Source organism: Habropoda laboriosa, unplaced genomic scaffold, assembly GCF_001263275.1.
Source record: "Habropoda laboriosa isolate 0110345459 unplaced genomic scaffold, ASM126327v1 scaffold102, whole genome shotgun sequence".
Lineage (NCBI taxonomy): Eukaryota > Metazoa > Arthropoda > Insecta > Hymenoptera > Apidae > Habropoda > Habropoda laboriosa.
The window spans coordinates 2678004-2693648 of NW_017100262.1; the positions used below are offsets into that span (position 1 = coordinate 2678004).

Consider the following 15645-nt stretch of genomic DNA (forward strand, 5'->3'; position numbering starts at 1 on the left):
TCTTCAAACTTCGTCTGAACTAAGAACTCTAGTAGTCTCCTCCTCTTCTTGAGTACTGACGGCCGTCCTTTCTTGCTGAAGTTTCGTCGACAGTTTCTTCGCTGTCTGCGTTATCTGCAACGAAACGAGGCACTGTACAAGCAACAGTAAGGCAGATGGTCTTTATTATCGTCTTCTTCAAGGATACTTGCCTGTTCGTCCACGTCAATCACAGCTGTAATATCGTTTAGAGCTGTTAAAAATTCAGCTGCATCGCTTCTTTTGCCCTCAGCCTCCAACACTATCGCGTAATTGATTAATGTTAGAGGATCCTGAGGAGCAAGAGCGTGAGCCTTCTGGAGCACTTTCTCCGCACCCTCCAAATCGTCCAGACGCTTCAGTGCAACTAGAACAGAAAATTCGACGTTCCATTACGATCATTCATCAGCGTAGAAACGCAACGGAGAGAGTAAGTTGAAATAGATAAGATTGGACTTTCTTATACGACAATGACACACGATCGCTCGTTCTTTATCTCTAAAAGCTGTCCTGGACGCTTTTGTAAATTCAATACGGACATATTTTATCTGTTAGACACACTTGGTTCCACGGTGGAAGTGCACGGAAAATGTTAAGAGTGCCACGAGAAGAAGGCCCTTAACGTCACATAGTAGAATGCTATTATTTATGACGAGATAAATTCGAAATCAGCAAGGGACTCTCTTCGTTGTATTCTTACTCTCTCTCTTGTGTGTACGTGCGCGTCCTGCGAATTTCTATCGATCTGTCCACACGATGAAATGTTTAACCCTTGACTGAACGAAGAGGGAAACAGGTAATCTATCTTTCTTTTTGAAAAGGGTTTCCATTCGATTGGCTGTAACGGATGGAGTTATATTACATCCATCGAAATTAAACGAAACCGTCCATTCCATTCCAATCGAGGGCTACAATAATGCCTTCAATAAGAAAAGAAATACCTACACATCGGAAAACTTACGTCCAAGCAAAAGGTAAGGCATATGGTTCTTCGGTTCGACGCTGACCGCTGAGCACAAATAAATGGCTGCTGAAGCTGGTTGGCCGGTGGTGAGAAAAACCATGCCCAAATTATAAGCTGGCAGAAAGGCCATGGGACTAAGGTAGTGGGCTCTCTTCAAGCAGCTAATCGCCTGGAAGTAATTAAAGCGGTTAAACCGATTTGTCCGGCAATTACGTCGACGCGATCAATGAACAAAGTGACGCCTGTGTGAATCACAGTCATTGCACGGGAGAAGATACGCTGATAATTATACCATAAAGCGGTTGACGTGTGTCTAACACCGTGATAATGCAAATTGATCGCGCCGAGTGCTGATTAAATCACGCGAAACTGTCCTCGAAATAGCCAACAGATTTCCACTCTACGGTGAGAGGAGATTTATAAAAATGAACCTCGATAAGATAGACACGGTATCGTGGGTAACGCGTGACCAGGCATGATCCTTTTTTCTTATCCCCTTTAGAAGGGGGCCGTTTCTCTCGTCCCTGCCGTGTCTTATCGGCGACAAGGTAACTAAAGCTGAGCATTAAACTTAATCCACTTAACTTCAGGAACCTCTGTTACTACTAACAAGTAACCACGTCCAGTGGAATAATGGTGTGATGTGGATTAAAGAAACTTTCGTTCCGTGCACGTTACTGTTACCTCCGTCGTTGTATTTCGAGCAACGAGGTAGGCTCTGGAATTCTTTCAACAGAGTCTACGTTGTGAGAATATTTAAATATCGGTTCGTTCTTTAATTCTATTTATGGTGTCGTTTCGTTGACAGAGAAGGGACCATTTTCTCCCTTGTTGAAATAACTCCTCGAGAAAAAGAAGGTTGATCGTGGTTAAATATTGCCCCTTGAGTTTTCGTTCGGCTGCTTTAAAGGGGAAAGTGGTTTGGCCTGTATATCCTTTGCACAAAGTATCTCTCTTTTCCCTCAGATCCTATGCAAACTCTTCTGTTAAAACGAGTGAAAAACGTGCCTTCCTGTCGATTGATAAACTTCAACGATACTCTTGAGTACTTTCGATCTACAGATAGGATAAATTCGTCATCTCGGTGGATCTTGAACGAAGGGCTGAGTTTCTCATTAAGAGACAACCCGGCGCATAATTCGCATTCACCGATTTTCCATCGCTTCGGCAACAGCCAGTAGTGTGCAGTACACGCTCCTGCGTTGTCCCTTAATTGAGTTCCCCTGGGACGCAAGTGTGTCCCGACCGTCATTCTGAGAACCCTGCTGGCGCGTGCACCATCCCCTTTAATGAGCCTTAAATTAATTATCGTCATTAAATCCGGCAGTGTGCACGAATTTCGCCTTGTCGTGGATAAAGTCCGTGCTTGGCTTGCGACACGCCACGTCCCAGCTTGGAAAAATCTTGCAACGGCCTTTATTCTTTCACGAACCACGATACATCGTGTTCTTTCGAGCACAGATGAAATGTCACGTGCCGTGATTTCATCCTTCTTCTTTCCACGACTATTCCTGTGTAGCTTCAACACTTTCAAGACGACAGCGAAATTTACGAAAATTTGTATTAACATTGATACTTAATTTTTCAATATTTAATCTTTTCACCTATTTAATATTTGCGTATTTTTCATGGAGCGTTAGAAAATAATGTAAAGATCCACCGGTGGATCACGTCGTCTATTGAATCTTTTATAAAAGATAAAAATGATCCATCGATGAATCACGTCGGCAAATGAGAGTATAACTCGATGACCCACTGTTGGTTCACACTTCGATTAGTATTACATTCCGAATAATTGCATTCAATCGAAGATACTCACAGCAACGAATTTCTGTTTGCCATAGAAGCACATCCCCGCATTGTTCCATAAGGCGCACGATTCCGGGATCGATTTCGCGGCTACCTTGTACTTCGACAGTGCCACGTCGTATTCCTGGTGATTCTGAAAAGTACGGTGAACGTTTTAGCCTGTCGAGCGAAGTGAATTCCAAAGCTGCGCGTGTCTCTAATTAAATTCTTCAAGAACATTACTGAAATGCTGCACGTGCTTTACACTCGAAGGACTACTTCATCCTTAACAAAACTCTATCAAGCATTGTTCTGTCCTAACGATAGTACTATCCGAAAATGCGAACAAGTAGTAAACGAGCTACTCCCCCTTGTGATACGAATTTCGTTATTTAATTAAGATGTGATATATACTGAGATTCCACAACGAGAAATTAACAAAGATTGTACGAATTTTAAATCAACACGAAAAAAATTTAGAACAGCACATAAAGTATATAAAGAATAGAAGAATGTTGTTTTTTTTTAATTTTCTTTTATTTTCTTTTAAAGTAGAAATGTTTTTATTAAGTTTCTCATAGTTTTTCGATAAAACGTCATTTAATGTGAATTGAATATTTGATATCAACGATTACGTTCAAGAAGAGAAAGAAAAGAGAAAGGAAAGCCTCAGGTAGGTCTGTTATGCGGAAACAATTTCTCTTCCCTTTGAATTCACGGATTAACATCGTGCCAGGAATACTTTGAAAGCGCACAAGGTATACACTTACCTGGATTACATAAGCTATCGGTAGAATTGCTTTGGTGCAGTTTGGAGAATGGCCGAGTGCAGTGCCGAATTGCTGAAATGCTCGTTGAACGTCGCCAATTTTAAGGTAGAGAAGTCCTAATTCAGTTGCGGCTTCGATGCTTTCAGGATTCTCACTGAAAAGACAGAGAAATGAGATGAACTTGCCGTTGCACTCGAAGAAAAAACACCGTTTCAAGAATTTTTACGATTATTCGTAAATGAGATTTCTCTCAAGCACGTCACTTTCCGCATCTCGATTATTCGAGATATACATATGTATGTAGTTCGATTGAAATTAGGTCGCTGGTATATTTTTTAAATATCTTTTTATTCGCAGTTTCATAGTTTCATCTATTTTTTTTTAACTGGCAAAGAGATTGTTAAAAGGCAGAACGTTGTATAAAGCAGAAATCGATGTTTTACAACCTTGGACAGTACAAAAAAGCCTTGCATAAGAATTAATGTATATCCGATAAAAGAATGATACGTACTTCGATTCATCGAGAGATGACCTGATATACGCTAGATCAATCATTCACGTCAAACGAGTCAGCGTTATTCAAGAAGTCAAAGAAGTATAGAATGGTAATGAACGCGCCGTGACAAATTATCTGGTCGGCATTGTTCCTGTTTACTCTGCATCTTTTTTAATACAAGATTTATACCTAGTTTGCAATGAGAGGTAGAACATAATACTCTTGTAGTGTATCGTAAACAAGAACATTCGAGCCGACCATCTCTAGGCGCTGGAATTAAATCTGCACGCGCAGGATGTTCGCGAGGTCAGACGGCTGTACATCGTTGAAATACATTAAAAAGAGAAACGACGATGACATGAGCTGTCTTTATACCTGAGAGCAGCCATGTAAGCGTTCCGTGCCTCTGTAACATGATCCTCAAGGAGGCAAACTTTCGCGAGAGCGACATATGGTAATACGTTTTTCGTTAACTCGATCGACCTTTTCAGATGCCTTTTCGCCTCCTGCAGTTGGTTTAGTTTCATGTAACATTCGCCTAGGGGGAAAAAAACCATTCGATTTATTAACTGATTCTCATCTCACAAACTGTATGACTCATGGGTAACGATATTTGGAATATTTTTACGATCTATCTTATCTTGACTATTCAATGAACAAGCGTTTGTGTACGTCCATTTGAAAAGTTAGCAACTTGCCTAGGTTGAGATAAATTTCCCAGTCTAGTATATTCGATATCTTTTCAGCTTCCAAATACGCGTCGACTGCACGCCTGTGGCTCCCCATTATCAAGCTATTAAATTGTTAACTTCGTCGAGAATTAATAGAGATAATTGATAAGAATTATAAACGACATTCTTGAAATTTTCTTCTACGAAATATCGGATATGAAATGTGATGTACTATGTTCAACAAACTTGCGAGAACTTTTGAGAAACAAAATTTCTCGCAGGTTAATAAGAATATCAGAGAAATCGTTGTTCTGGATCGTTTTATTTCAACTGGAACAACAGACGTTTCTTATGTTACAACCTAATTAGATTGAGTAGCGTTCCATCGGTATCTGAATCCGATCTCGTTCTCGAACGGCGCAGCTGAAATCGAATTTCCTTTACTTACAACGACTTCGCTATCTGCTTCACGTTATTAACGTTCGTCGAGTTGACGTTATAGGCGGCTTGAAAGCAATTCAACGAGTCTTGAATTTTTCCTTCTCTCCTCAGTATTAAACCCTGTAACATCGAGAACATTGAGCATTTTTCGAATATTGATATTTCAATAAATAAATAATTGGCAGAATTGAAAGTTTTCCTTACTTTCAAGTAATTCGCGTACTCGTTGTGTTCGTTAGATCTCATTAATTCCTGATCGATTAAGATCATGCAAGTTTTATACTCGTGCCGCGTGTAATGCCGATGCAACAGCCAATTGTTGCTCTCTATTGCTGGTATATCCGGTGCTGATTCGGAAATAAAGAATATACGATGTTATACAAGGTGTCTCATAAGTTGCTTTACCATTTAAAAATTGAATAAACTTCTTTTTTTTAAATCTGAAATAAAAATTTTAAAACGTATAATAGAAAAATAGTTATTCAATTTGTAAACGATGAAGTGACTTATGGAACACCCTGTATTACCAATTAAAAAAAAACGCGTACACATTTTAACGTAGAAAGAACTTCGTAATGCATTCTTAAACAATTGATGCTTTCACATCGTAAGATTCTAATAGAAAATCTATTTCCAATTATTCCATTATTGTAGAATTTAGTATCAGAAAAGCTTTATTAACGTTCTATAAGTGTATCTTTATCAACGACAATTTTAATTTAACTTTTAGCGAGCATTTTACACGTGTACATGATGTCAGTGACGTAGAATGAAAACTTAGCACAAAACGTGTGCTTTTGTAGTAATAAAAACTAAAAAAAAAAAAACCTTTCTTTCCCTTGTCATTTCTGAGCCGTTGTGAAACAGTCATTTGTTGTTGAATGCGGCCATTACTGAGAATATTGTTAGCCATTGTTAGAACACAGTGGTAATATTACACGAGGACGTTGTAAACTATTCTTTTACGTCTACTCGTTATGCAGGCTCCACCTACCCCAATGTTGTTGCTATTGTTTGTCATGACAACCCTTGTTTTAAGGCCTCTTCACACTAAATCGATTCAATTAGAGTAACATTGAATGTATACAAAATTTTATATACATATATTATAACTGTACGTATGTAATACATTATGTGGAAAAAGCAAATGTAGATCTTTTTTTTTTTAAATATAATGTTTATTATAATTCTTAACATGACATAAGGAAAGTATACGTTGAATATTAGAATATCTTTTTTCCTCCTACGCACATGAAGTAATATTGATAATTGAAATTAAAAGATTAAGCCTCGAATACACAGTGAACTGTAGTATCTTAATCATATTTTCCTATCGCCTATAAGCAAAAATATATGTAGATAGTAGTAACTAATAAAATGTTTCTTTATTATAAAGATATAATAAATAAAGTAATTGTTAAAAGGAAGTTTATCATTGCATTGACAAAAGAACATTTTTAAATGATACAAAAAAATGTAAAAATTAAAATAAAACGAATGAAAGATAGAAAAGTACCCTGCGTAAGACATGTAGCGCCATCGAGGTGATAACAAAACTACGGGACGTCATCAGCGCATCAACATGGTTACGGGTAGTTGTTCCGACGCGATAAAGAGACGAAAAAGTTAAAGTGATCTTTTATTGAAATTGTAAAAATTGCGAGTCAAGAAAAAAAAATACATAAAAGTTGAAAATACAAATTACGTATTTGACGTGTAAAAAGTACCACATAAGTGTTTAATTAGAGAGCATAAAGTGCTCCTGATTCCATAATTCCAAAATGTAGGGGAATCGCCAGAGCATAAATTAATCGCCAGTGCCGAAAAATTAAGGGTTACCTCTAATGTGAGTCGATTCTACTTTGAAATTCTGTATTAGCATAGTAAAACATCGTTATTTATCCTCGTTGCAACTTTTATAGGTTATCTTATGTACGACCACTGTTTTATACATTTGCCGCTTGTCCACCTGTTATCAGTCACAGATTCAGCAAATACATTTTTAAATATACGCTTTCTATTACTTTTATAGTACATTATATTGAACATCATCAGAGATGAACTTGTAGCTAAAAATAAGACAATTAAATTAGTGAAACCTTGAACATTGTTTTTTTGTCCCTCATTTTAATCCTTTGTTTCCTGTCTTCATTCTTTCCATCATACATCCTAGCACACACTTGATTGATTTACATAATAATTATTATGCAAATTATACCCTATGTATTAATTTCATTATGTAAAACGTGTATACTAAGTATTATTTGCTTGTATTTCATTTTAGAAAAATTAATTAACTAAAAGTGTTATATTGATAACTCCTTATGAATTATTATACTGATAGTTTTCTTTAAATTAACATGCAGCAAAATAATATAAACATTTCCTAGTAATTGTGCAATATTAATTTTCTATTTTACATAAAAAATTTCAATCTTTTAAATAGATATATTACTTGTAATTTATAATTTTCATTAATTGTATTACCATTTTGCAGTGATCTGTTTTATCATGATGTCATAATTAAAAGGGAAAAGGTTACTAGTTATATCATGAGCTGCTCTGTAGAATTGAGACAACGTCGACAACAGGGGATGGCGGAGGATCCTCATAAACTTGCAGCAATGATGAATAAATCTCAAAGACTTGTATTAGGACTTTTGGTTTTACTACTAGTTGATATCATTTGGGTCTCAAGTTCTGAACTTACTAAAGTAAGAGTTACCTAAAACATTCATTTTTTAATTATCTATAAAATTTTCAGACATACCTAATAATATGGTTTTTATGTTTCAGTACATTTACAGAGAAGCAGCATTTGAAAAGCCATTTTTTAGTACATATGTAAAAACATCTATGTTTACATTTTATTTGCTTGGTTTATGTTTTTGGCCTCCATGGAGGGATCAATGTAATAAACCAGCAACATATATGGTATATTTAGACACACATAATTTTTTCAATAAAATCAATATGGTACTTACTCACTGACCCATTTTCTTATTTCAGTTTATAGATCCTAATGTGGAAGATGATAATTTCTATTCAGAAGCTAATACAAGTTTGGTAAATAGAAATTATTGTGTTATTATCCTAATGACATTTTCTTACTTCTAGTTTGCTATTAATAATAATAATAACACAAATTTCCATGATTGCAGAGTGATCCAACATTTGTTCCAATAAAAACACCAGATCACTGTGATCGTTCTTCAGGCACAGAAAGTGATGATTCATCAATACGCTCAGTAAGATTTAGTAAATTAGCAGAAGTTCGTCATATGTCAGAAAGTGATGCCACAGAAGCACTATTGGCAAGACTTAGTTATCAAGCAAGCTTGAGAGCTGGAGAACATGCAAGACGGCAAGCTAATAAATTTTCTGTTCAAAAAGTTGCTAAAATTGCCCTTATGTTTTGTTTACTTGTAGGTATCTGTTTAACAGGTTGCAAGTGTATGTATTTTAAATTGATATAATTTTTATATTGCAGTGGTTCATGGCGAATTATACTTATCAAATATCATTAGCAAAAACAGAAGCAGGAGTTGTAACAGTATTGTCATCAACTTCTAGTTTATTCACATTATTCCTAGCTGCCTTTTTCCCCAGTAATGGAGGAGATAAGTTTACATTATCTAAGCTAGTTGCTGTCTCTGTCAGCATTCTTGGACTAGTATGTACAATTACAGAAAAGTCTTTAATACAAAAAAAAAAAAACAATATTTTAACAATATTTTTAATCCTTAGGTACTAGTGGGTCTTTCAGATTTAAATATAGAAACTAGTAGGATACCCACAGGCATAATATTGGCCCTAGTCAGTGCATTTTTTTATGCCGCTTATATTGTATTCCTAAAACGAAAAGTAGATCATGAAGATAAGATGGATATTCCAATGTTCTTTGGATTTGTTGGACTTTTTAACTTGACACTATTATGGCCCTTGTTCTTCATCCTCCATTATGGCCATTGGGAAGAATTTGAGTGGCCAAACACTCATCAGTGGACATTTTTAATTATTAATGGTCTTATTGGTACAGTTTTAAGTGAAGTGCTTTGGTTGTGGTATGTTTAAAAACTATATTAAGCTTAATATTTATTTAACATCATTTTCATCTCACATTTATTTATTTATAGGGGTTGTTTTTTAACATCATCCCTCATGGCAACTTTGGCAGTTAGCTTAATTATGCCAATGTCAATGATAGCTGATGTTTTATTAAAAAAGGTCCAGTACCCTTGTATTTTCTATCTAGGAACCATTCCAATGTTATTAGCATTTCTGACTGTATCCCTTCTATGCTATTATGACAACTGGGATCCAGTCATGGATTTAATAAAAAGAATTTACATTTGGATTTGTAGGAAAAATAGATCAATAAGGTACTATAAAAATAAAAGCTCGTAAATTTTAATTTAAGTAAAGGTACCATAATAATATTTTTTATTTTAGAATACCAGACCTTGAAGCAGAGCAAACAGAATCGCTCATAGGCATAAATAGCGGTGAACACGAAGCTTAACTCGACAATAACGAGAAAAATTATGTAATAAATGTGTTTTGTGTATGTATATTTCTACACCTATCAACAAATGCTTCGTCAATATGCATAAAACATTATCAGTGTACTGTGTATATGTCTTCTTAATATGGATATCTCCTTTAATGAAAGGGTTCTGTATATAATTGAAACTAAGTGATCCATGCATATTTAATTGCAACGCATTTTCACGAAGCATTACACAAGTAATGCTAAGCATTCTAAAATAGTAGTTAGAACTTTTCTTTCTTCAAGGTATGTGTTACTGTATTAATTTGCCATACAAATTATGTTTGATCTTTATGTAGAGTATTATAATAATGCCAGACAATAATTGCACATTGTTCGATATGCACATTATTTGGAAGCAACATCTATAAGTTCGTTATTTTTCTTGTTTATTTTAGAAAGTCAAACAGAACAATTGTTTTTATACTATCTTAAAAGAATTGTCATATTGATCAATTTCCAGTTTGCTTGATTTCTTCTTTTGAAGAAATTTTTATAATTTTTATGATGCATACAGAATTAAGGGTATTAAACATTGCATTTAGCTTTTGTATTTATCGCAATTGTTAATAAAAAAAATTGTAGTATATGAATTGAAAATGAATTGTGATGTTTTATGCAACATAATAAGTAGATTGTGATAAAATTGTTGAAAATATTACATTTTTGTTAGTAACACCATACTATCGTTTAATAATATGTGCAGTTTACAGTAATCTACGAAGATATAAATGCTGTGTACACTCTTCAGTTTCTCGATCTTCCTAAAAAAGAAAATCACTTACACCTGTGTTTATAAAAGTCTGAGAAACAAAAGAGTACTTACTTCATATTTACAGATTACTTAGAAAAAAATGTAAGAATTGTAGAAGAGTTTAATTTATGTTTTGTTACATATTTTCAAAACAACTTAGTGCGTATTGTTGTGTAAAAATATTTGTTAAATATTACGTACTTATTCAAAATGAAGTGTGCCCTAAATTTTAAGACAACATCAGTGAGATATTTGTGCAATTTTAACAATGTAAGACCGTAAAAATGGAATTATATTTAGATTTTGGACCAATTTCAAATTCAATAATACTAACAAATGTGGTGGCCAGGGAAAAGTTGAACATTCATCAATGCATTTTATGGCATACAACTTTTATATTTGATAAGAATGATAACTGTATCATCTTTCTCAAATCTAGTCAAAATAACTATACAGATACATTCCTTTGTCGATGTATCTCTTACATGCAACATAACATCTACAATCAATTTATTTATTCATAAAGACACAGACACATATGTGTATGTACAGTTTACTATATTGATTATTTGATTTATAGATAAAACAATGTGAATAATTTTTGTTTCAATAGACGATGCGCACAATTATTTTTATTATGTTTCAACAATAAAGTATATTTTAAAGGAATGATTAAATATGTGTTATACGTTTACAGTATTTACACAAATTTAAACTTTGCACATACATGGTATGCATACACATACATAATAAAAAGTTACATTTCTTATATCATAAATTGTAATATTTTTTAAGCAAAATATTAAAAAATCCCTATACAAGTATGAAACTAGCTTGATATTGTGATATAATTATTATGGTGCGCAAATATACTTTAATTTAGTGTAACATAAATCAAGCTATAAGATACTGATGTAGATCATAGTTATCTGTTCCTGCAGCTACTACAGTTGTATATTTATTGTACATACAATATTTTAATATTAAGATTAGAATGATATACATATTATATAAATACATATGTCATTAATAAAACAAAATGACTGATTGTCAACACCTTCGATCTTTTTGTACAGAAAGCTATTGATTCTTATTAAGAATAAACGTGTTTGTTCCAATATGAAACTTCTTTTGTAATTGTACATGTACAAAACATCTGACTTCAGGAAAAACAAGAATAATCCTACTTGAAGTACTACTACTTTGTGAAACGTGAAATTAACGTTAAACCTGTACAGTTTTTGTATTTCTTCTAATATGAATAGTTTTTATAATTAGTCCAGGATCAACAAACACAAATGTTTTGAAAAAACTAGAAAGTTTTGCAATGTATGATTGCTTCAATATGGCATACCAAGATAATACAAATGCTGTTCAGTTACACATTAAAAGTAAGGATAGCATAAAATGTTTTTATAAAACGGTAATGTAGCATTTAGATGATGCATGTAATTTTAGTTAACAGTGAAAATTTATTACCAGTTCCACAGAAATATAATTCAGGATCGTTGCGGTAAGTATTTAAGTTGAGTGTTTATCTTTTGTTGAAGAAAGTACCATTTATTCTAATTGTTAGTGTACCAGCTGATCCTTCCTGGCCTAAAATACCGCAGCGTAAATTAGCTGACGATGCCGGTGATACCATTGAACCTCCATGTATAGTTACTTTAACAGGAACTCCTAGAAGAAGTCGTACTGTGGTTCATACACCACTGAATCAGTAAATAGATTTAAATGTTGTATTATTTTACATAGACTGTACTAATAAGAACTTGCATTTTTATATTTGAAAATACAGATCTCCCAAGTCTACAGTAACCAGAGATAGTGCATATTCTTCTTTTCATCATCAAAAAGCTACTTCAAGTATGCACACTTTAAAACGACTTCCTGGTTACGTCGATCCCCGTTTCAAAAAGTATCTTACTTCTTCCACATACAATATAGAAGTGAAACCAACGTAAAAAGACACATGTATATTTTTGAGCAGAGTGACAAATGTTAAAAGGAGTCAAGTAACATCAACTGAATCATTACAAAAAAAACCGAATCAGTCTGATATTGCTACCTCTATAGAACATCTGCAGAGAAGAGAAACTGAAAAACCAATACTTGGAAGGAATATAAATCTGTATGTTAGCTGTAATTGAAAGTATATTACATATCACAATCACTTTTCTGATTTCTACAATTACTGTTATGATAGGAAAGAAACAAGAATACAAGGAGTGGAAAAGCCTCATAAAGAAGAAAAAAAGAAATCAGCACAAAATTATAAAGAAAACAACAAGCCTAATATCAACCAAGGACAAATTTCAGAACAAAATCATTCTACAAATAATTCAGAATTTAAAAAACTGGTTAATATTACAGAAAATACTAATAAAAATGGAATTGCAGAAAGAGATAAATGCATAGAGAATTCTGAACATGCATCAAGGGCACCAGTTAATGATGCAAATACTCAAGTGAACATTGCTCCTTCACCAGTGCAAGTATATGTTCTAATATTTCATAATTAAATTTCTACTATGAATTTTGATAACAGGATAAGTTCTTTTACTACTTTAATGTATTTAGGAAAATAATGGACAGTTGTTTTTCGTGCTAGACAAAACAATGCAACCACATCCTTTAAATGCGATTACAGTACCGCGGGAATATGTGAATCAATGCTACAATGTACAACTTCCAATCCTTACTTACCAAAACATACCAATGCAAGTATCTTCCACAGGAACGGAAAACGTAATACAGCAGTCTGTAACTTCTTCAGAGTATAAAGACCAAAGCAAAACTTCGCCTTTAATGAAGAAGGAATCTGAACAGCATGTTCATTTAAATCAGGCACAAAATACAAACCAATCTATACCTCCCATTAACAGTAATTATTTTATAATCATTATTTACAACATTTTATTTTCCATTTGTTAACGTTGCACCTTCTTTTTTTTTTTAGATACTGAAGTAAAAAATGTTTGTGAACAGGCAAATACATCAAAGGTACAAAGTAATGTACCTGAAGGAAGTAGAAAAAGCTGTATAAAGTTGGGTCACCCAGAAAATTCATTTGTACCTGAAAAACTGGTGGATTCTAGTGATTCTGAGTATTACATTCCTAATATAAATAAAAAGAATGTACATGGTAATACTTTCCAACGTTTAAAGGTAAAGAAAATTGCAAGTGATACAAGTGGTGAAGAAACAACAGACTCTGAATTTACTGCACAAAAAAATATTCAAAAAAAAGAATTTACCAATGCAAATAAATTCACACCAAAAGCAAACAAGATTATTGCAGATATTATGCATGATAACATTAAAAGTTTAGCTCAAAATCATGATCAAATAAATCTTCTATCAAAAGAAAATGAATTTAACAAATCAGTATCTCAGTCTAATGAAATCACTGCTGATCAAGATCAATCTTTACATCAAAATTACAAAACAGTTACCTGTGACACAAAAGCAAAAAATAAATCTGAACAAAATCTGGTTTTTGCAAAAAATGAATGTACTAGAAAACTTTGTCGCAATTCCGAGCCATATGTCACGTTCAAGCAAAAAAAGGTATCAGCTAAATTTTCCAGAAAAGCCAAATCTTATTTCCAGAAGAATTCTCATTCAGCATTAGTGGATTCTGACTACACTTCAGTATGGCCTAATTGTCAATATAACAAATACAAACGTAATCAAACAAGCATTCATAAATGCAATAATTATAAGGCAAAAAAAGGTGGTCATTTTAATCCTGTACCGGGGCATGAACGGAATATAAACGCACGAATAGAAAACACTTCGAATTGTAGTGAACAAAATTATTTGCAAAATAATGAGCAAGCTGATTTGAGTCAAGAAATACCAAAATGTTTGTCAAAAGGTTGCTTGCAAAGGGAACATTGCAAGTGTGAAACATCACCAAGGTCAAACACAGATGATATGAATGAAAGACCAAAAGGCATTTCTCCAAAAACTCAAGAATTATTAAATAAAAGTTACTGGTTGTACTACAACAAATTAAGGCACAAAATAAAGAATGCAAACAGTATTGAGCAACAGTATCCCTACCGTTTGACAATGGATACGTTTGAAAAAGGGAAAACGGGAAAAACCACTGAAGTACATGATAAAGAGTTAAGAAATCAATTAAAAGTGAATCCTGAACTCCAAACATTACAACAGTGCACAGCTCTTTCTACAATGATCAATAAAGCATTGTAAGTTACATAAAAAATAGGTTTCTTCATACATTAGAAGGAATAATAATTGTATCTTTTTTAACTGCATAGAGACTCAAATCTTCAGTCAGATATTATGAAAACAGAACAATTATATATGAATGACAACATAAAATCATGTTTAAATCCTATAGCTGGAGTGCAAAATGCTAATACAAAAAAAATTATTCCAAACTTGATGAATAATGAACCTGTGTTCAATAAAGTAAACTGTAATGGTGATAGAATGAATGATAAACAATTTTTGGAACTCAAATCTATCAGTAAGTATTCATTTTAGTTAATGTTTTAAGTTTGATGATCCTTATAAAAAACTTTTTAAAATTTGTAGTTTTTTTTGGTGGTATGATGTATATCTTAATAATACTTTTGCCAATGTTGTACGACTATTTTTACTACGAAGATGACTATGAAAATTTAACTTATTTGGAACTGATAATGGATTACATTCTATCTTCATTTCAAGAAGCGTTTGGCGATATTTTCAGTGCTGTAAAAAAACTTTTTTTCTATCCAGTAAGATTATGAACGAAAGTAGAATATTCGCACAATTTTAGTGAATCACGCTAACGTTTAAATTTTACATACTTTTTATACAATTTTTAGCATGCATGTAAAAAATGCACCAAAATCGCATAAAAATTAACGATGACCACCGCACCATGTGCAAGTTTAAAAAAAATGTTTTACTGTGGTTTCTTCTTTGTCTATTAATTGATATTTATTTTTGTATTAAACGTGTATTTTTGTTATTGATTCTGTGTGTGAGCGCTTACATATTTGTACACGTATATTTACAATTAAAAGATTACTTACCTTGACAACTTTTTGATTCTATTCCAATATTGTTCGATAAATTTATTCCGAAAAAAAGCGCGAATGTTCAAATCGAAACGAACAACGAACCACCGGTCATTTTCGGGTATCTTCGTGAAACATCGTGTACGATAGTAGTG

General features: G+C 33.3%; 3 protein-coding genes across 3 annotated transcripts; 2 read left to right on the forward strand and 1 right to left on the reverse strand.

Annotated features, from left to right (window-relative positions):
- Positions 1-6092, reverse strand: LOC108572888 (Bardet-Biedl syndrome 4 protein homolog). The gene is made up of 10 exons (XM_017935220.1): positions 5977-6092; positions 5353-5495; positions 5156-5268; positions 4735-4829; positions 4412-4574; positions 3541-3694; positions 2802-2924; positions 980-1151; positions 192-385; positions 1-114 (listed from the first exon to the last, which is right to left on the reverse strand). Exons 1-10 carry the CDS (start codon positions 6059-6061, stop codon positions 4-6), a joined length of 1353 nt encoding a protein of 450 aa, XP_017790709.1. The 5' UTR covers positions 6062-6092; the 3' UTR covers positions 1-3.
- A 641-nt stretch (positions 6093-6733) lies between these two features.
- On the forward strand, positions 6734-9670 carry LOC108572952 (solute carrier family 35 member F5). Its single transcript, XM_017935299.1, has 9 exons — positions 6734-6994; positions 7646-7862; positions 7945-8082; positions 8158-8214; positions 8310-8573; positions 8639-8821; positions 8896-9212; positions 9285-9530; positions 9601-9670. Exons 2-9 carry the CDS (start codon positions 7701-7703, stop codon positions 9668-9670), a joined length of 1437 nt encoding a protein of 478 aa, XP_017790788.1. The 5' UTR covers positions 6734-6994; positions 7646-7700.
- A 31-nt stretch (positions 9671-9701) lies between these two features.
- Positions 9702-15328, forward strand: LOC108572856. Its single transcript, XM_017935175.1, has 12 exons — positions 9702-9712; positions 11730-11842; positions 11910-11964; positions 12028-12171; positions 12250-12369; positions 12442-12559; positions 12647-12946; positions 13032-13335; positions 13411-14668; positions 14741-14952; positions 15021-15205; positions 15296-15328. Exons 1-12 carry the CDS (start codon positions 9702-9704, stop codon positions 15326-15328), a joined length of 2853 nt encoding a protein of 950 aa, XP_017790664.1.
- The last annotated feature ends 317 nt before the right edge of the window (positions 15329-15645 follow it).